Source organism: Panthera onca, chromosome D4, assembly GCF_046562875.1.
Source record: "Panthera onca isolate mPanOnc1 chromosome D4, mPanOnc1 haplotype 2, whole genome shotgun sequence".
In the NCBI taxonomy this organism is placed as follows: Eukaryota; Metazoa; Chordata; class Mammalia; order Carnivora; family Felidae; genus Panthera; species Panthera onca.
This window is the reverse complement of record NC_138351.1, coordinates 88,833,474-88,855,308: the sequence shown is the minus strand read 5'-3', so window position 1 is coordinate 88,855,308 and position 21,835 is coordinate 88,833,474. Positions and strand designations below refer to the sequence as shown.

The window sequence follows — 21,835 nt, the reverse complement described above, 5'->3', positions numbered from 1 at the left end:
CCTGTTTCAGGGAAGATGCCCTTGGAGGAGGGCAGGGTTGCTAGAGCCAATGCCCCCCAGGCACAGAAGCCAGCAAAAGGTGAAATGACACACATCTCAACATACTCTAAGCTGGATGACTCAAGGAAGTAACAATTTACCGTCGTTTTCGAAGGATGTGAATCCAGATGGTCCCAGAAAGGAAAAAGAAAAAGGCCATAGAGATGTATAATTTAGGGAGAGGGATCTCTCCCGCCGAGAGGTAGCTGTCAGGGTTCTTCTCTGTGATCTCAATCTGCAACGAACGTGAGATTAATTTTTTCTTTTTCAAGAACAGATCACCCCACAGCCAGCAGTCTGTCGCCTTAGCTGCTTCACTCGGGCCGAAGAAAGTACCGGCAGATAGCCACACTCCTAACGCACGGCATAAAGTGTAAAAACACCCCAAACTGCTTTGTATTTTCTAGCTTAGGAATCCTCTGCAGAGGTGAGACTCCGGCCATTTTTTTCTCCGACTCCGTTTTAAGGGTTGTTAACACCCACTCTTACAAAGAAACAAATGCCTCACGTTTTACGGGGCTGACAAAACCCACGTGGAACACCTTCTGCGCAGTACTCACATCAAGGCTGAAGGAGAGCTCGTCGCTAGACCGCAGTTCGCTCCCGGAGCATTTGTGAAAATAAAGACTGTAGAGGCCTTCTTGGTCATCGGTGCTGATGTTAAAGAAAAACTGTAAGTGGAGAGGACAGAAACTTCAGAATATGCCCAGATCCCCGGCGACGTGTTTCAATCTTAGGAAGAGATCGGGGATGCTAAGGGCGGAAACAAACACAGAGAGACGAATTACCTAACCGAATTCCCCCAGGGCAGAGACCAAACAGGTGTTTTCTTCCTCTGCGATTCGGTCTCTGTCCAGGCGACAGGAAAGGGGACGGAAGTGGCTGGTGAGTACCCGCGTGCCCACTACCTGGGGTCTACGGTCCGCTCCCCACCACCCTGGTTTTGTCACAGACTCCCCAGCTGTGGGAGGTGTGGCTGGGGGCCGCAGCGATGACCTACGATGCAGGTACCTACTTTTCAGTCGACGTGTCGCCTTGCTCTTTTAGGTTAAAAACAAAAACAAACAAACAAAAAACTCCCGAAGAAGGAAGAAGGCCCGCCTGCTACTTGAAAAGGCAGGGGACCAACACTCCCTCGTTAAAATGTGTACCTGTGATTTCAGACAACGGGGACACAGGCCGTATTTTCTACATTTGCACACTTTCCTGTTTCTTGCATGTTTCAGGTGTTCAAACGGAGTTTAACGTAAATCCAAAGACATTTTGTAGATAAGATTAGAAAATACGACTCCTTGGTCAAAAGCACTTTGCTACAAGCCTAAGATACATTCTTGAGGGCTACACAGATACACGATAAACCATAAGGAGAAGCGAGGAACTGACGGGGCTATAACATCTCTCCTAACAGTTGGGAAGGGATGTGAAGGTCACACGGGGTTTCTGGGGTGCTGGCACTGTTCTATTTCTGGCCCCCGCTGATGGTTACAAAGGTCCACTTAGACAGGATAGGGAAAAAAACAGGTATCTGACAAGAAGACGGAAATAAGAGACCGCAGGTATTCAAGCTGGAATTATTCCTTTGTTAAATCATCTCCCAAGCTCAGCTGTCAACGTCAGAGTGTATGTCTTAGTCCACGCAGGGTAGCCAGAAAACTCTTAACGTCTTGGTAACTTTTAGTTCCAAAAGTAAGATGCCCATGAAGATTCTAAGAAATAGAAATTTCTAAAAAAGTCAGCAGAAATATCACGGCCGATCACAGGAGGCACCTGACCCGCAAACAAAATCAAGCACGAATGTACATTCTAGAGTAGGAATAAGGCCTAACGGTCCCCTTCCTGCTTTAGGCAGATAAACTATCATTCCTGCTCCGTGGATGGGGTAGAGAGGCTCACAGTGACTGCCTTGTCCAAAATTAGCGAACAGCAAGGCAAGGGGTCATCTACCGACTTCTTACGAGGAGAAGGGAAGCCAGAGAGAAGGCAGACTGGCCATCCACTGCCTGTCGCATTGATCCCGAGAACCCTGCAAACTGGCTATCTCAACGTTCTTAACCATCACACGAGCTGCTTCCCCACGACACCCACCCTGACACAGAGCGTCAGTAAGCGACAAATGTGTAAATCCCACCACGTTTTCTTTCCTTGGTGATTTTAAAAGAAACGGCTTAAAGAAATTTCAAAAAGCTTACTGTATTAGCAAGCATTTTAAAATGAGAGAAGGAAAAGAGGAAAGTACCTTTTGTATTTTCTTAAGGAGGCAGTGAACAAAGTGGTTAAACACATGGGCCTTGGAGTCAGACAAACTTGGGTTTGAATCCTCCCCTTGGACAAGTTACTTAACCTCTCTGAGCCTCAGTCTCCTCATCTGTAAAAGGGGAATGATAACAGTGCCTACCTCACAGAGGTGCTCGAAGGATGAACTGGGGTAACGACAACGTGTAAGTGCTCCGCGCCACGCCTGGGACCCGGTTACTTGGCTCCATGATTACTAACGGACACAGCCTATTATGGGCCGGGCCCGAGGTTAGGGACTTTACATACATCAGTAATAAAACAGATTTAAAAGAACCTCTCCCTTAGGGCTACCTTCTAACGGGAGCAACAGAACATCAGCATAATAAATAAGCAGAGTACACAGCAGGTTGGCAAAAGGTGAAGTGCTAAGGGGAAGCCTGCAGGGACAGGGGAAGGAAGGGAGCCGTGTTTAAAACAGGGCGAACGGAGGAAGCTTTGGTGAGATGATGATGTTCGAGCAAAGGCTTGAAAGAGGAAGAAATTAAGCATGTGGATTCTGAGGGACAAGCATTCCCACTAGGGGGCACAGCCACAGCAGAGGCTCGGGCCTGATCGGTTCTGGGAGGGAGCAGCAAGGTGGCTTCCGCGGCTGGAGCAGAAAACAGGAGCCGAGGTCACAGACAAGACGGCAGCCAGACCACGTGGCCTTGCAGACCGGGAAGGGCTCGAGGCTTTTGCTCTGAGGCAGATGGGAAGCCGCCAAGGGTTCTGAGCAGACGAGCGTCCACGGGCTCTCAATTAGCTACTAAAACCTGGGGGTACTAGATTTAAAGAACATATAAAATTGTTTAGAGAGGCAAAATGATCTATGCTGAAAGAAATCAGGACAGTGGATGCAGGGATGGGGGGCGCTGAGGTGATAAAAATACCGGAAATCTCCACAGAGAGTGGGTTACGTGGGTGCGTGCCTTTGCCAGAACTGATCAAATTGCGTGTGTAAGCCCTGTGCGTTTCACTCGAAGCAAATTAGACCTCAATTAATGAAAACTGCTCAGAAAAGAGACCGCGATTCTTACCAATTCATGATAAAACATTATTTGCATAGTGTTTCACAAAGCACTTTTATATCTTTAAAAATGATACTTACGGGAACTCTATGAGATAGGTTCCACCATGTTTCACTTTCAGATGATTGGAGAGCAAGATTCAGGAGTTAACTGAGTTGTCTGAGGTCACCACCTAGTAAGTAAGTGGCCGCTGGACCCCACCCAAGGCTGTAAGGCTGCCACACGTGCTCTCGTGCACCGAACAGCGGGACCGGCTGGGCCGGTCACTCAAGGCCTAGGGGCCCCGGTGAATTCATCTCTCGAGTCCTACCAGCATCGTCCATGATCACCACAGGTCTTCCTAGGTACAGAATTCTGTGCTTCTAGAACACTCTGAATAGGGGGCAGCACGGGATTAAAGAGGCAGAGGTGTGGGGACAGCCGGGCAGATGTGGGCTGGAATCTGGACCCTGTCACTCACGCTGGACATTCACAAAGTGGCTCATTCTCAGAGACATGATCTGGCAAGCGGTGGGTAACCGTATCCACCTTGCAGGTTTGCCAGGGAAAGAGCTACCGCGTTCGAGTGACCGATGTGTAGCATGCCTAAACTATCATTCCTAAACTCAAACTTCCTTCACAAATTCACCCATTTACGCTGTAGGGATAAATCCTACGGAGATGACTCCAAGAGAATACATACCTGGAAAGAAACTGCCCCATCGCTATTGTGAACAGAAAAGGATTTTTCTCCCGTGGCCTAAAAAACAAAAAACAAAACACAATCGCCTGTTTTAGGAGGACACTGGCAAAAAACGTATGCTCATAAAAATGGAAATGGAAAAACGAAACCAAAAACACATCCTTTTAAAAAAAATCCGGAGTTGGCTGACCTTCAAAAGCTCTCTGAAAATAAAATTCACCATCCTTTCAAGATGTCTGAGATCCCCTTTCCCAGAGAATGGGAATTCCTCCTCACCTACTTCCTATTCTCTGCGGTCTCTTCTGCCTCCCCGATAACCCCCTATTCCCTGCCCCGCCCTCCCGATCTCGCCCCCACCCCCACCCCCGAGCACATCTCTGCTCTTACGGCTTCAGCAAGACTACGGGTGCCTGCCCAGGTCACACCCCGACACACCACCTGGACGCCATTCCCGATTTCAAACCACCGGCCTACTGCCATCGGCGCAACCGACAAGTTCTCAGCACCGGAAAGGAAGGGACTCCGGATACAGCCAACAACATGGCCGAACTCAAAACGGTCACGCGGAGTCAAAGACGACAACCGGGGCGCGGGCTGCATAAGGCACTTCTACAAAGCTCTGCGTTACTGATCTGCAGAGGCGGACCGGCGGTTGCCGGGCGTGGGAGGAGGAACCTGCAGGACCGTGAATGGGTGCACGGTCTCGATCGTGGTGGCGGGTTCACAGGTGGACGCTTAGGGCGAAACTTTTCAAAGTGTGCGCTTAACCGTATGACGGTCACCCTTCGACGCATCGGTTCCGACGAAGCGCTGCCGTCCGGGTGCCCCCTCGCAGAAAATTCAAGATACCCCAAACCCAAACGCTGCCAGTTTTTCCTTCCGCGATTTCTACTATCTCTTCGTCTACTACAAACAGTAGAAGATAAACACCTCCCTCCCCTGCCTCGCCCCCAGCCCTTGCTTCCCATTCCAAGGCTCTGCTCTGGCTGCAGACCCTCGCGCCGCTGTCAGGGCACCGTGTGTTATCACGGCGGGCGCTCTTCCGGGTCCTCCTGATTCCATTCCCCCCCACTCCCAGGCTCCTCTGCACATTACTTGCAGGGCAACGTCCGCCCCAAACACCGTCCGTATCAGTCTCTCCTGACCAAGAACTCCTGAGGACTTCCTATTTTGGGTGCATCAATAAACAGCCTCTAGGGGCGCCTGGGTGGCGCAGTCGGTTAAGCGTCCGACTTCAGCCAGGTCACGATCTTGCGGTCCGTGAGTTCGAGCCCCGCGTCAGGCTCTGGGTTGATGGCTCGGAGCCTGGAGCCTGTTTCCGATTCTGTGTCTCCCTCTCTCTCTGCCCCTCCCCCGTTCATGCTCTGTCTCTCTCTGTCCCAAAAATAAATAAAAAACGTTGAAAAAAAATTAAAAAAAAAAAAAAAAAAAAAAACTGTTAACAAAAAAAATCCAAATTTTCAAAAAAAATAAAAAAAATAAAAAAAATAAACAGCCTCTATTGTCTGGACCTATATTAACTAAGATCCCCCTCTCCGCTCAAGGCACACCTTCTATTTCCCACAGGCCGGTGCCCGGCACCCGTCATGCTTATTCTTCCAGTGTAGTAACAGCTCTCCCGACAGAGAGCAACGCCCCGTGGGGTAGGCACGCGCACCTGTGTGTATCTGCTTACGTGTACGTCTATACGTTCATATCCACATTCATATCCCCGCATACGGTCACTTACATATACCGCCACACACATGTACACACAGCTACAAATACACGCAGAAAAGCTGAGCAGTGGGTGGTCAGTTCTTACCTTGGAATCTACCGTACTTCTTTTAGACTTTCCACCGTCTAGAAGCAGAAACATTTAAAAGATGTTACTGCATGATTCAGCTCTTAGATATATTACTTTCACGTTACGAGGCTCTAGCTTGTCTAGTATCAAATAAATCAAACAAACAAGGTGAGGCCGTATGCTATCTTGTAGAATGCCAACTCCTCAGATTCCAAAACGATTCTTCAATTGCAGAAGCAGCAAATTGGAGCTTATAAATGCTCTCTTTCTAATTTTTTTTAAGGTTTATTTAGTGTTGAGAGACAGACAGAGCACGAGTAGGGGAGGGGCAGAGAGAGAGGGAGACACAGGATCCAAAGCAGGCTCCAGGCTCCGAGCTGTCAGCACAGAGCCCGACGCGGGGCTCAAACTCACGAACCACGAGATCATGACCTGAGCGGAAGTCGGACGCTTAACCGACTGAGCCGCCCAGGCGCCCCATAAATGCTCTCTAACAAAGGATAACATTCAGTCCCAACAGGGAAACTCATCTCTGAATAATCTAATGTATGTTATTGCCAGAGATGCCACACGGAGTGACCTTCCTCATTTTCTAAGTAATCACATTTAAAAACAGATCATTGTTTCAAAATATGTACACACGGGGCGCCTGGGTGGCTCAGTTGGTTAACATCCGACTCTTGATTTTGGCTCAGGTCACGATCTCATGGTTCCTGAGTTCCAGCCCCACATCGGGCTCTGTGCTGACAGCGTGGAGCCTGCTTGGGATCTTCTCTCTCTCCCTCTCTCTCTCTCTGCCCCTCCCGTTTCTGCATGCACACACACACTCTCTCCCTCTCAAAATAAACAACAACAAAATATGTATATATATATATATGTGTGTGTGTGTGTGTGTGTATGACATCTATTTACACGTACGGAAAAATTCATAGCAAGTAACAGCAGCATAATTGATGCTTTTTCCCGACAGCAGGGAGTGTTAAGATTGCTAATGGTTTCTTTCACGGAACAGAGAGGGCATCTGGGCCTTATTTTTATTTAAGATATCTTCATGGGGAAGACAGGATCTCAACCTCGCTATAGGGAGAGAGTTTCAAAATAACAGTAGGAAAAGGATACTTTCCGTGCAGCGAATGTGTACGTGAGCATGAGAAACCAGCACGAGGAGGAAATGTACACAGACACTAAACTGCACCATCACGCAAAGGCAACGTTTCTGTATGTGTTTTAATTGGGATTAGAGTTTTGACACACTGAGAAAAAAAAGTGTCAATAATAAAGAGTAAGTTCTCTTTAAGAACTAAACTATCAGATAAACCTGACAATTAATAAAAGAGGCAATAAATATAAACTGGTTACTCAACATATGGAGAAAAAGTGCAACCTCGGTAGTTAAGAGTAAATACCCAAACAGGAGTCCTTTTTTGCCTTTTACTTTGGGTCCAAAACAAACAAACACACACCAAAATCCCAGTCCTGCCTAGGACAAGGTGAGGTGGGCACTATTCTTATATATTTTCCAAAAGGAGTATCAATTCATACAACTCATTTGGAAAGGAGCTGAAAACAGTACCAATATTCTCTCAGTACTCCTATCCTTTGAACCGAATATTCCAGTTCAGGGAACCCATCCTAAAGAAAGTTCTAGAAATGACCAAAGTTCTAAAATAAAGAACCTCCAGTGCGGCAATATTTATAATAGCATGACAATGGAAACACGTCTCCTTAAGGGGAAAGCTTGAGCAAGTTACAGTATCCATATAATGGGATGGCTGGTAAGAATGAACTATCTTAAAGTTGAGTGAACAGGGATGCTTAGGAAATTACAAACATGACTATGACTTTTAAACATCAGGGGCGCCTGGGTGGCTCAGTCGGTTAAGCCTCCGACTTTGGCTCAGGTCACAATCTCACGGTTCGTGGGTTCGAGTCCTGCATTGGGCTCTGTGCTGACAGCTCAGAGCCTGGAGTCTGCTTCAGATTCTGTGTCTCCCTCTCTCTCTGGCCCTCCCCTGCTTGCACTCTGTCTCTCTCAAAAATGAATAAACATTAAAAGAATTTTTACAAGAAATAAAAATCAAATGTTCTAGACCCACCCAGGAAACAGCTCAGAAGAAAACAGAAATACGGGGGCACCTGAATGGCTCAGTCGGTTAAGCCTCTAACTTCAGCTCAGGTCACGATCTCACAGTTCCTGAGTTCGAACCCCGCAGTGGGCTCTGGGCTGGTGCATAGCCTGCTTGGGTTTTTCTCTCTCTCTGCCCCTTCCTCACTTGTGTAAGGGCTCTCTCTCACTCTCTCAAAAATAAACTTAAAAAAAAAAAAAAAGAAAAAGAAAACAGAAATACTAAAATTCTAACACAACAAGATCAGAGAAATTACTGTTCTGTTTCTCCTTTCCCCCAGTTTCCACCTTTTTCTTTGATGGTTATTTATTTTTGGACAAGCTCCAAAATAAAATAATGCTATGACTGTGTGTGGTTTTTACCTGGGGACAAAGAAGAATCTACGAAGCAGGGTGGTAAAGAAAATGCTCTTCTCCACCTTATAGTTTACCTTGTTTCTGCTGAGTCTGGTTGCCCGCCGGAACAGGGTCAACACCAGGCTCCTGGCTCTGGCCGAGGACTTTCTCATCCTTGCTGAAGATGATCTTTGGTAGCTGGGTCCCAGCGTCTGATGGAGATCTTACTCTCACCCTAAATTCAAATAAGAGAAAAGTAAACAAGTTCAAAGGAATGCTAGGGCCCTTTGAGCGCCCCGTGTTACACACTGTCCCGGGGTCTAAACCCATCATCTCAGGTAGTCCTTACGAGGTCCCTGATGTGGATTCTACTGTCTGCTTTGTACACCTGCTGAAATGGGGGCTCGGGGAGGTTAATAACTCGCCCAAGAGTGGTGAGGCCGGAAGCAGCCGGGCGAGGACCTGACATTCTCACTCCGAAGCTTACATTCCTAGCGACCACACGGCTCTGATGAACGTATTTTCCCCCTTAGTGTCTACAATGTGTTCAACGAATTGGCGCACAAGGGAAGTGGAGCGAGGGGTAAAACACCAAGTAAGATGTTAAAGGGAACTCTGGGAGGGCATGTGAGGGGCAGTGGGCACTATGCGCGGCCTGCCGAACGTGCATTCCCTCCCTTCTCCCCGCTCAGCAGACCCCGTCCTGCCAAGGAGCCAACGGTTGCCTGAAGCCTTCCCTCCTCTTCTCTAAGTCCCGTTTCTCCGCCCTACTTCCTGTCTCTATTGCTGTGACCACGTGTATTGCCGTTGGGTCTCCGTCATTAATCTGCACGCTTCTCGGGGGCGGCGCCTCTGTCCCCCCCATCATGTTCTTGACGTCCCGCCTTCGGCCCAGTATCCGGTAGACGCTCCGCGAACGTCAGCGTAGCTACGCAACTCCCCCTGAGTCTCCTCTAGGATGGGACTGAAGGAACACTGCAATTACTTACTCGCTTCTGGAGATGTCTAGGATTAGAAGGGTGACGGAGATGGACTTTTTTTTTAAAATACAGTAATTCACATCTTCATCCTGAGAAAGGAAGCCCCGGGGGTACATCATCTCATTCACTCACGTCAGAACAAGAACAGAAAGTTTTCAGGACCAAGGCAAGCAAGTGACCCGTGCTCCGCCCCAGACCACACAGCTGCGGGTGCTCAGAGATGCCAGGGAGTCAAAGCAGCCCCCACCGCCAGGAGCACAGCACTGACAAAAGCAGGAGGCTCCCGCCCAGCGTCTTGGGCTCAAAGTGATGAGGGGAACCGGGTCATGCAAGGGATGCTCACCAGGTAGGAAGAAAACCCGTCGTTCTTTGTACGATCCAGGCTGAATCCAATCTAAGAGGGGGTGGAAAGGGCAGAGGTAAGTGTCCACGCAGAGATTTGGCATCCACACCTTTCTTACTCAAGGAGCAGAAAAGGCGCTTCTTTGGCCTAGCCTTCTCTTGGTCTTCTGAGCATTCATTTTGTAAGAAGCAACCCCAGTTACGAAAAATTATTCAAGAATTACAACTTAAGTGTTAAAAAATAAAACTATCTGGTGCCCGCCCCCAAGTTTAATTTTCTCTACATTGGGATACTTCATATTTAAGGGGGGGGGGGGGGGGAGTGAAGCTCTCATCTACACAACAGAAACGGGTAAAGCCCTTGACCTCCTGGAAGGCACTTACGGTTGTGTCCTTGTCCGTGGCTCCTTCAGGTTCATTCACTGAAAGGCTACTGACATTAACCACCATGTACCCGTCCTTGAAGAATCCAAAGGTGTTCAGATGAACCTTATGCCTCACATCGTCCTAGAAAGATTTGCCGTGGTGGAATGAGTCAAAGGGAGAAGTTAACTTGATTTATTTAACCGATTTATTGCTTGAAAAACTACAGTGTCTAGCTAGCAAGCTCACGTTTCCATGTATTTGGCAATATGTACAATACATATACCTTCCTGCTCCAAAAGCTGAAGCAGACTCATCAGAAATTCATAAGATATCAACAGTTTTGCAGAAAGAGGCATACAATAGATTCCATTCATCCCCGTGCACTTGTAAGGGCCCCAGGGGCAGACTTGGTGGTCAAGCGGAATGTGACTGCCCGGGAAGGAGGAACAATGTTTTAGTCATCCTCACAAGCTTCCCGCTGCCACAAGGCCTGGCATCAGGAGGCACTCAAAACGTGATGGGGGAGGGGAGGGGGGAGGGGAAAAGTGGCCAAAGGTGCTCCGACAATACACTCATTTATATAAATCTTCCTATGAGAGTTTTATGCACCTACCCGGCTCCTCCCACTGCGGGACGATGAAGGACACCTGACATTATTTTTCTGACCTACGATACAATTTTTTAACATCTGCATCTAAAATGGTGTCACACACGTTTCAGGAAACAAAGCCCTTATGCAGCAGGAATCCAGACACTGGCCGGGTGGAGGGCGATGTCTCGGACACAGGACAGCCCTGAGATCTGCTGAAACTGCGACACGTGGGCAGGTGCTACCACGGCCGCCTGAAGCCATCTCAAAGTTGGGATTCCAATCTCAACCAAGTCAATACATTTTAAGGCCAAAAGAACAAAAGCTCTAGGGAACACTTCTAAAACGGAGGCTCCATGAAGACAGTGCATATTGGTAAGTCAGGAGTTTTATGTTGAGAATCACGTGCCTAAATCTGAGCACCTTCAGAAGCTAACAGTTATTAATTAGGAAGCTTCTAGATGCAAGGCACTAAGCCGAGCACTTTTCTAAATCCTGCATTTGGTTCTTCCTCCAATCTGCACAGTCCTTTTTGCTACTGTTTGCTTCTGGCTCATGTTTTTTAATTCTACCCTTTGTCTCTTCCAGTTTTACACATAAACTACGTTACAATCCACTGAGATGCTCTGGGGGCTCTAATTCTGCTTCCGGTGTTCTCTGTGGGCTTTCACAGCCGGCTCTTTCTTCGCGTGAGTGCTAATTTTCTCTCTAGACTTGGGTCTCCCGGACATCAGAGGGAGTCTAAAATCGCAAACCCCAAAGGCCTCGGAGGAGAGGCTGTGGATCAGTCTACAGCATTCAAATCATAAACTGGGGGCGTCTGGGTGGCTGGCTCGGTTGAACGTCGGACTTCGGCCCGGGTCACGATCTTGCCATTCGTGAGTTCGGGCCCCGCGTCGGGCTCTGTGCGGACGGCTCGGAGCCTGGAGCCCGCTTTGGATTCCGTGTCTCCCTCTCTCTCTGCCCCTCCCCTGCTTGCACTCTCTCAAAGATAAATAAACATTAACATTTTTTTCAAAAAATCATAAACTGTAACCCCCTACACGATAGCTAAAACACTTACTTTGCTGCCATTAGGAGGGTTATGTTTCCTAGCCCACTCATCAATTCAAGGACTATAGCTCTGAGGGTCCTATAATATTAGGGGCTAAGGAGAGGGACACAGCTCCAGCCACACCCTGACCACCCCACCCCCTCTGCCTCCTTGCACCCAAGGCTTTGGCTCCAGAGGTTGCAGCTTCCCCACCCCCACCGTCTTCTTTTTTTTTTGGCCTCTAGGAGTTTCCCTAATTTTCCTAGGAGCCAGCCGTGCATTTAGAGAACGTCGCTGGACTCCCACTCCCGGGTGGGACAGAGTAGCCTGCGGCACACGGGAACTCCCAGGGAGGACAAGAGAAGCAGAGAAGATATTAGAAGTCATCCGCCGGAAGGCTCGACCACAAAACCCAAAATGCCAAAGCTCACATCCTTTTTCAGGATTCTAAGAGAATGATGTGAGTGCCTCTTTTCTCAATGCTCCCGAAGGCACAAGACTAGCACAGTCCTAGATGCACGGGAGAGAAATCAGTTCAACTCCATGAGACGGACGCCTCAGGACACTGCGGTTTCAGGCTCTGGCAGGATCCCCAGAGACAGAATGAATAAACAAATTCCTGCCCCGAGCGGAGCCTCACAACAGAACACTAAGCTGAACGAGGCCGCCGTAGGTACGATCCATTCAAACACAGGGCAATTGTCTACGGGAATAGAGTCAGGTGAGGGGGATCCTTGGGAGGAAGAGACTTCAGCGGCTACAGGAGGGGGTCGGAAGGAGCTTCCGGAAGTGCTTGGTGACACTCTTGTGGTTGCACAAGTGTGTTTATTTACGTTGTGGAAATTCACCAAGTTATGAGCCAATAGTGACTATTTTTTAGCATGTGTATTCTACACGAAGGTTTAAGTCCTACAAGTATGCTTGTTCTAATTTATCCAGCATTTAGATGCTACGTGGCAAAATGGAAGCCTGGTTTAAAAAAAAAAAAATGCTTAACTCATCCAGTCCACCAAAGATATTTTCTGCGTATTTGGGGGAAAATGTTTCAATACCAAGCTTAGAACAGTTGTTTTTCTATTTAAACATTACATTCCTTTATTGCTTTTTCTCACTTTTATATTAGCATTTCACTTGATAAAACACTGCCACAAAATACATGTTTTTGAATCATTTTATTTTTGCTTTTTATTTAGAGAGAGAGCGTGCGTGTGCACGCGCGAGTGGAAGAGGGCCAGAGGGAGGGAGGGAGAGAGAGCATCCCAAGCGGGCTCCACGCTATCAGCGCAGAGCCTAACACGGGGCTCGATTCCATGAACTGCGAGATCGTGACCTGAGCCGAAATCAAGAGCCGGACGCTTAACCGACTGAACCAGCCAGGTGCCCCTGGTACCATTATTTTTTAAATTATGGTAAAAATACACAAATCATCATATTTAACATACACTATGGCTACTTATAATGCAGAAACCACATTTTGAGAAATACTCCTCTAAAATCTCCAAGTTTCCTTTCAAACATTCGTTACAGCATCATAACTCCACATTTTCCACACCTTTCGAGAAACGGGTTACGGGCCGAGGGCTTTCCCAGGGCATCCCATCCTCACCCAGCCCAGTGTAATTCAGGGCGGCAGCTCCACGGTAGAGACGCAGACACAGGTTCAGGGGTGAAATCGTGGCCCAAGACAACAGAGACTATCAGTGGTAAAGCTGGGATTGCAACACAGATCTGACGTGAAAGCCATTTTCACCCTACTGCCTCCCAGTATGCAAAGGTAATCACGACATGATATTAAATGCAAACTGGACAACCTAGAAGAAATGGACAAATTCCTAAAAACACACAACTTCCCAAGGCTGACTCCTAAAGAAAGAGAAAATCTGAACAAACTAATAATGAGTAAGGAGACCAATCAAACAGGAAAAAGAGTTAAGGCAAAATTAATAGCAACCCCTCTCAACTTCTTCCAAACAAACCGAAGAGGCAGGAGCATGTCCAAAGCCATTTTACAAGGCCAGCTTTATCCTGAAACCAAAGCCATATAAGGACACTACGAGACAAGAACAGTAGAGGCCAATATCCCTGATGAACGCAGACGAGAAACTCCGTAACACGAGACCGCCAAACTGAACTCAACAGCACACGGAAGGATCATCCGCCATGATCAAGCGGGATTCACCCCTAGGATTGCAAGGATGGCTGAATATATGCAAATCAATAAATGTGATACATCACAATAACAAAATGAAGGGAGAAAAAAATCCTATGATCACCTCAATAAATGCAGAAAAAGTAGTCAACAAAAATACATCATTTCATGATAAAGACCCTCCACAAATCAGGTGCAGAAGGAACGCACCTCAGTATAAAAAAGGCCGTATAAATGACAAGCCCAGAGCTAACATCATCCTTAACAGTGAAAAGCAGAAGATTTGTCCTCTAAGCTCGGGAACAAAATAAGGTTCCCCGCTGTTACCATGCTTATTCAACACAGTACTGGCAGTCCTGGCCAGAGCGATCAGGCATGAAAAACAAATAACAGGCATCGAACTACAAAGGAAGATGTAAAACTGTCACTATTTACAGATGGCATGCTATTTTATATAGAAAACAATAAGCTTCCACTGTTAGAACTAATACGTGAATTCCTTGAAGCTGCAGAATACAAAAATCAATAGCACTGAGGTTGGTCAAGCGTCTGACTCTTGGTTTCGGCTCAGGTCACGATCTCACGGTTCGTGCATTTGAGCCCCGCATCGGGCTCTGTGCTGGCATCTCGGAGCCTACTTGGGATGCTCAGTGTCTGTCTCTCTCTCTCTCTCTCTCTCTCTCTGCCCCTCCCCCACTCATACTGTCTCTGTCTCTCTCAAAATAAATAAACTTAAAAAAAAATCAGTGGCATCTCCATACACTAGCAACAAAGCATCTGAGAGAGAGAGAGAAAAAAGATTTTACAAGCATCAAAAGCAATAAAATACTTAGGCATAAGTTTAACAAAGGAAGTGAGCGATCTATATATACCCTGAACACCATAAAAACAATGATGAGAGAAACTGAAGACAGAAATCAATGGAAAAATAATCTGTGTTCATGGATCGGAAGACTTACGATTGTAAAAATGTCAATGCTATCCAAAGCAACTTACGCATTCAACGTCAACCCTACTAAAATGCCAACGGCATTTTCCATAGAAGTAGACCAAACAACCCCAAACTCCTATGGGACCACAGAAGACCCCAAATAACCAAAGCAAAGTTGAGTAGAACAAAGCTAGAGGCATCACACTGCCTGGTTTCAAAGTCTATTGCGAAGCCACCGTGATCCAAACGGTGTGACAATGGCACGAAAACAGAGGCCGACGGAACAGGACCCAAGGGGCCCAGAAATAAATCCACACACGTATGTCCAACGGATCTTTGACCAAGTGGAGGACAGTCCCCACCACAAATGGCGTTGGGAAAACTAGATCTCTTCACGCACAAGAATAAACCGGACCCTTTCCCACTCCATGCACACACACACCAGTTCAAAATGGACTGAAGACTTAAATGTAAGATTATAAACTGTAAAACTACTAGTAGAAGAAAACATATGAAAAAGCTTCTTGATGCTGGTCTGGGCAATGACTTATTGGGTAAAACCCAAAGCTCAGGCAACCAAAAAAACAGCAAAAACAGACAAATGGGGATTGCATCAAACTGAAAAGCTTCTGCACAGGAAAGAAAACAAGAGAGTGAAGAGACAACATTTTGAAAGGAGAGAAAATATTTGCGAATCATATATCTGATACTGGGCTAATACCCAAAATACGTGAGGAACTCAACTCAACAGCAAAACAAAAAAAACCCCAAAAAACCCGAATAACCTGACTTAAAAATGGGCAAAGGATCGGGGCGCCTGGCGGGGCTCAGTCAGTTAAGCGTCCGACTTCGGCTCAGGTCATGATCTCATGGTTCTTGAGTTCGAGCCCCGCGTCGGGCTCTGTGCTGACAGCTCGAAGACTGGAGCCTGCTGCCGATTCGGTGTCTCCCCCCTCTCTGCCCCTCCCCTGCTCATGCTCTCTCTCTCTCTCTTCCTCTCTCCCTCTCTCTCTCTCTCAAAAATAAACACAAAAAAAATTAAAAATAAAAAAAATGTTCAGTATTACCATTTGCCAGTATCATGTGTACGACCTGCACCTAACCTAACCCCCATCTGTGTTAAGTTATCGCGTCACTGTGTCAAATAAGGTGTGTGTGGAAGGCATTGTACAAACTCTGTTTTACTATACAAACCATAGACACATGGACACTTTGAAACTGGAAGGAACCAGGAAGGTCATCCATTCTAATTGTTCATTCAACTTCATTTGATTCGATGCAGTGTAAATAAACCAACATTCACATGATACCACTAATGGCTGAGGCCCCAAACGTGAAAAATACTCAGTCCCAGAAAAAACTGCCAATAGTCGGTTCTGAGTGCAGAGGGATACAAAAAAAACACTCCTTCCAGACCTGGGTACTCTGGGACAAATGCCCCATCTGTTCCGTAACTCCTATGCCAGAGTGCTCCAGCCGGCGTCTGGGGAGGAGGCAGGAGTGAGTCAGAATCGTGACATTTCTCCCTCCAGACACTCTCCTAGGAGGAGCAGCGAGGTCAGTCTGACTGGATGAGGAAGCAAACAGGAGACACAAGGCAGGGCGGGTGCCAGAGTAGGGTGGGAATGACAATATCAGACACAAAGAAGATTTAATTACATTTTCAACAACCACACTTTTTTTTTTTTGGTAAGATTTTAAGGTAAGCTCTACACCCAACATGGGGCTCGAACTCACAACCCTGAGATCAAGAGTCTCGTGCTCCAACTAAGGCAGCCAGAAGCACCCGCCCCCATTAATTCTGTTAGCACTGACACAGCAGTAATGTCTGTTTCCCCAAGGATTTCAGAGACTGCAAACACTTGACCTTGTAGCCAGTACTATGCTAAGAGCTTTATCTACCAGCACTCATTTTTTTTTTAGGTTTATCTGTTCATTTTGAAAGAGAGAGAGTGAGCGAGCATGGAGGGAGGGGCAGAGAATCGCAAGCAGGCCTCCGCTGTCAGCACAGAGCCTGACACAGGGCTCGATCCCACAAACCCTGAAATTATGACCGGAGCTGAAACCAAGAGTCAGATACTCAACCAACTGAGCCACCCGGGCACCCCTACCGCCACTCATTCTTATCGCAACACTACAAGGCAGGTGTTATTATGTCCGTTTTATAGACGAGGAAATAGAGGCTCAGAGTGGTAAAACTTGCTTAAAATCATAACGTCAGTAGGCGACAGAGCCAGTATTCAAACTCAGGTTTGTTTAAACCCCAACCTATGGTTTTGGCCGCCTCATACTTATTACAACCAACCAACCAGTCTATCTTTTGTTTGTTTTGCATTTTTTATTATAGGAAATTTCAAACCATCGACTCACGGTCCACTTTGTTCTTCTGTACTTCTCCCCACCCCCAATCTCATCTAAATAGGATCTCACTCCAATCAATAGATTGGATTCAACAGAATCAAATCCTAGATGTGCTATCATTTCATCCATTAATATTTCAGTGTATGTTTGATGAGAACGTCTTTAAAAAACATAATCATGATAATATGGCATATTCCTAACCACAATAAACTGCTTATCAAGTTAGGTAAACAAGACTGTTCATCCACAAGACGTTTACAGGAACATAAAACACAGGACTGTTCTCAGGTACTTATCTCTATGGCTGGTTGTAAACTCCTGCTCTCCTAGTTGACTTTTATTATCTGAAATCAGTGGAAACACAATTACAATCTCCAAGGCACTAATGCAAATAAGGACCTAAGCATTACTCTGACGACAGTGATGAAGAAACAATCTAAAAAAACGGGTAGTTAATTTGTTACAGAGGATCCAATTAGAGAAAATGTGGCACCGGCCGATTATTCTGAGTTATTTCAGGTTATTCTAAATGGGTCGTCTCTATTTTCAATAAACTACTTGTAAAATTAAAACTTCATCGTATCGCTATCAAAGTTCTAAACCAAAACTTTACCCAAAAAGTACACTTTAAAATGTGCGGTTTCAGGGCATGATTATGGATGCGTACGTTTCCCCTCTTCTTCCTGTTTTCTGTTTGCACACACCTTTATTTTTACCACCACCAAAGTTTTCCTCGCATTTAGGAGTGTATACACGCCGAGAAGTAAACTCGCATTGAAATAAGTTTTCCTAAAATTTCTGGCTTACAGAGAAAGTCTGAAACTAAAAGACAATAAACACGCTTGAGATCCTGAACGTCACCAGGAGTCAACACGAAATGGCACCTTTCTCTTATCAGGTTGGTAGAAGTTAAGACCTACAACGTGATGCCTTGTGACGTACGTGTGCAAATGAACAGCAAACACTTACACGCCACTTGGCGGTAGCGTGAACTGACAGAACCTTGTACACACAGGGCTCTTTGGTACCTTCCATTTAAAGTAATCCCATGCCTAGGAATCTACCCCCACAGAAACACTAGAGCTGAAATATAAAGATATTTCTACAAGAATATTCAAAGCAGCTCTGTTTACAATAGCTAAAATCAAGCAGTCAAAATGCAGTATACATTTCTGTCAGCAAACAAATGATTTCTATCAATGCTGAGTCCTCTTTACAATGAAGAATTATCATAGTGGTTAAAAAGAAGGATGTAGGCCCGCATATCCCAACATTTGAGAAAAGACTGCAAGAGAGGGGCGCTTGGCTGGCTTATTCAGTAGAGCAAACACTTGATCTCAGGGTCGTGAGTTCAAGCCCCCTGTTGGGCAGGGAGCCTACATACATACATACATACATACATAATAAATAAATAAATAAATAAATAAATAAATAAATAAAGCGAGCCTGTAATATAATAAAGAAAAAGATGGGGTGCCCAGTTGGTTCAGTTGGTTAAGAGTCTGACTCTTGATTTTGGCTCAGGTCATGATCCTCGGGTCGTGGGATCAAGCCCTGCATCGGGCTCCGGGCTAAGCGTGGAAACCTGCTTGGGATTCTTTGTCTCCCTGTCTCTGCCTGCACCCCCCCCGCCCCCCGCAAATAAATAAGTAAACATTAAAAAAAAAAAAAGAAAGAGCCAAGGCCATTCATTGAACAGGCACTGCCCTAGGCTGTGAGAATGGGGCACTGAGCGAGGTGAACAGAAAGTCCTGCCTTGTTGAGCTTCCGTCTAGTGGAGAGAGGAGACGAGAACACACGCACTGTGAAGGCCTCGGTCTATCAGTCCGAGCTTCACTGAGAAGGCACCGGAGTGAGGGCACAGGCCATGCAGACGTCAGCGGGAAGGATGTTCTGGACCTTGGCACGGAGCTCGGTGGACTGAGGACAACAAGACACCGCTGTGGCTGGGCTTTGGCTTAGAAGTCACCGAAAGGCAGGGCAGGGCGCCTGGGTGGCTCAGGCAGTTGGGCATCCGACTTTTGACTTCAGTTCGGGTCATGATCTCGTGGTTCATGAGAGTTCGAGCCCCGCATCGGGCTCTGTGTTGACAGCACGGAGCCTGTTGGGGATTCTTTCTTCCCCCTCTCTTTCTGCCTCTCCCCTACTCGTGCTATCTCAAAATAAATACATTTCTAAAAAGTAAAAAAAAAAAAATTTTTTTAAATGTTTATTCACTTTTTGAGAGACAGAGACAGAGTGTGAGCAGGGCAGGGGCAGAGAGAGAGAGAGGGAGACACAGAATCCCAAGCAGGCTCCAGGCTCTGTGCTGACAGCAGAGAGCCCGACACGGGGCTTGAGCCCACAAACCGTGAGATCATGACCAGAGCCGAAGTCGGACACTTAACCGACTGAGCCACCCAGGAGCCCCCTGACCTTAGATTTTTATAAAGTGTGATTATGCCAAAAAAAAAAAAAAGAAAGAAAGAAAAGAAAAGAAAAAAAAGAAACCTACAAGTGGGGAATGTGCAGACGAAGATCTTTAAAGTTATGTAGAAAAACGTGGAAGGACCCACGGAGGGTGAGAGTGGTTAAGTCTGAGGAACCCGCCCACAGGGATGGGGAGAAGAGAGGACTCTTCACCACGCCCGTCATCCTCTTGTGTTAGACAAGCTTTTGGATCAGCAAAAAGGAAAAGGTCACCTGTCACATGCTAAAAACTATTTCCCTCTTTCAAATGCTTTACGAAAGGTAATTGTAACTTGTGCTGTTCTAATGTGTACTTACCCAAATGAAAATCTGGTTTTCTATAAACTATGCCTCCGAAAATGAAGCGTTATATTCAAAAAAATCATTTTTATTTTACCTTTGAGTGAGATTTAGGATCGTTTTTACAATCAAATGTAACTTTTAAAAATTATAAATGACAGGGGTGCCTGGCTGGCTCAGCTGGTAGAGTGTGCGACTCTCAATCTTGGGGTTGTGAGTACGAGCCTCGTGTTGGGTGTGGAGCCTACTTAAAATTTAAAAACAACTGTTTTAATTAATAATATATTTTTAAAAATATAAAAATTTCCCCTACATTAGGGAAAAAAAGAGCCAAAGCCAAAGGAAAAAAAGGTACCTCCGTTTCACCAATGTGTGAAAACCATTCAGAATTTGGAGATTTTCCTCTAATCTATTTTAATGGAATTTAATGTACTGTTACTTCACTAATTCACTGGTTTTTAAAATTGTTTTCAGTTTAGTTTTTAGAGGGAGATAGAGCAAGCGAGCACGTGCAAGGAAGGAGGGACAGAGAGAGAGAGAGAGAGAGAGAGAGAGAGAGACAGAATCCTAAGCAGGCTCTCAATGGTCAGCACAGAACCCGGCACAGGGCTCGATCTCACGAACCGTGAGATCATGACCTGAGCTGAAATCAAGAGTCGGACGCTTAGCCAACTGAGCCACCCAGGCGCCCCGCAGAACAGAGTTATTACAAAAGACTAGAACTCAAGAGTCGGATGAAAGAAATGCGGGAAGGAAGGGGCGCAAAGCTTCCCCGCCACTCCCCCCTCACCCCCACAGGCCTGCCACCCCGGAAGCTCCTCACCTACTTTACCATCAGTTATTGTGAATTATAAAGCCTGTACGTGGTCAGAGAAAACGTAAGTGAACCGTGTAGAAAAGTAGCTGCAACCTTACCACTCAGGGATAAGTCATAATAACGGTTTGGGGTTTTCCTTTTGATCTAAGAAAATGTAAAACACGTACTTCAGATATCAGAGCTCTGAACTGGTACTCAGCAACCAAATACCATGTTAGAGGAGCGCCCGGCTGGCTGGGTTGGAAGAGGTACAACTCCTGATCTTGGGGTGGAGAGTTGGAGCCTCACGCTGGGTGTAGAGGTTACTAAAAATAAATAAACCAACTGGGTCTCATGGTTTGTGAGTTCGAGCTCTACATCGGGGCTCGCTGCTGTCAGCATGGAGCCCGCTTCAAATCTTCTGTGTGCGTGTGTGTGTGTGTGTGTGTGTGTGTCACACACACACACACACACACACACACACACACGCACACATGTCAGAAAGGTATAAGCACAGCCACAATGTATAATCTTGCTGTTTGGTGGCATCCATAACAAGATCAGGCGTGTAGGGCTGAGCGCTCACAAGCCCACCACCCAGGTTCAGGGAATTTCTACTTAAAAAAAAAAATTTTTTTTTTAATGTTTGTTTATTTTTGAGAGAGAGACAAAGCGTGAACAGGGGAGGGGCAGGCTCCAGGCACTGAGCAGTCGAACCCATGATCCACGAGATCATGACCTGAGCAGAAGTTGGACACTCAACCGACCGAGCCACCCAGGCGACCCAGAGAACTTCTACTTTAACGAACATGGCAACGATACCTTTTCTAGCAACAAGTGTTCACTTGAGAAAAACTGGGACACAGAAATGCACTCATTCCGTCATTCGACAAACGCCTGCTGAAGCCCCACCGCGTGTCGGGCACTGGGCGTCAGCGGTCAGCCGGACAAGCGAGCCTGCGGCCTCCAGAGCCTCCCCATCCTCCTAGTTGTAGAAAAGTAAAAGGAGTAACAACAAATACCCAGTTCCCCCGCTCTCCAGGCTTATTAGATGCCTATGTTGCAGCTGCTTTGGATTCACAGGAAGGGAGGGTGTGAAGAAGGGAAAATAAAACACTGGTGACAAAGAAAAATGCCTTCGTCCCTCTGTCGAACCCTCGTCCCCTCTCATCCCCCCCTCCCTGTGCTCATGAACTGATTAGGTGCCTTCCTGCTCTCCCTTTGAAAGTACTTTTACTACGGGGGCGCCTGGGTGGCTCAGTCATTAGGC

At 46.5% G+C, this 21,835-nt stretch overlaps 1 protein-coding gene across 3 annotated transcripts in view; it reads right to left on the bottom strand.

Annotated features, from left to right (window-relative positions):
• The window catches only part of GPR107 (G protein-coupled receptor 107), a 69,284-nt gene that overhangs the window by 37,391 nt on the left and 10,058 nt on the right, over positions 1-21,835 (bottom strand). For all 3 annotated transcript variants that reach the window (XR_009602736.3, XM_060608366.3, XM_060608365.3), the window contains exons 2-9: positions 9,977-10,099; positions 9,594-9,644; positions 9,260-9,339; positions 8,366-8,505; positions 5,828-5,865; positions 4,024-4,080; positions 600-710; positions 141-274 (exon numbers count right to left, since the gene is read on the bottom strand). Coding sequence is in view for 2 of the 3 variants with exons in the window: in XM_060608366.3 (XP_060464349.3) it covers positions 141-274; positions 600-710; positions 4,024-4,080; positions 5,828-5,865; positions 8,366-8,505; positions 9,260-9,339; positions 9,594-9,644; positions 9,977-10,099 (734 nt within the window). In the remaining variant the exon portion in view is untranslated. The remainder of the gene's footprint in view (positions 1-140; positions 275-599; positions 711-4,023; positions 4,081-5,827; positions 5,866-8,365; positions 8,506-9,259; positions 9,340-9,593; positions 9,645-9,976; positions 10,100-21,835) is intronic.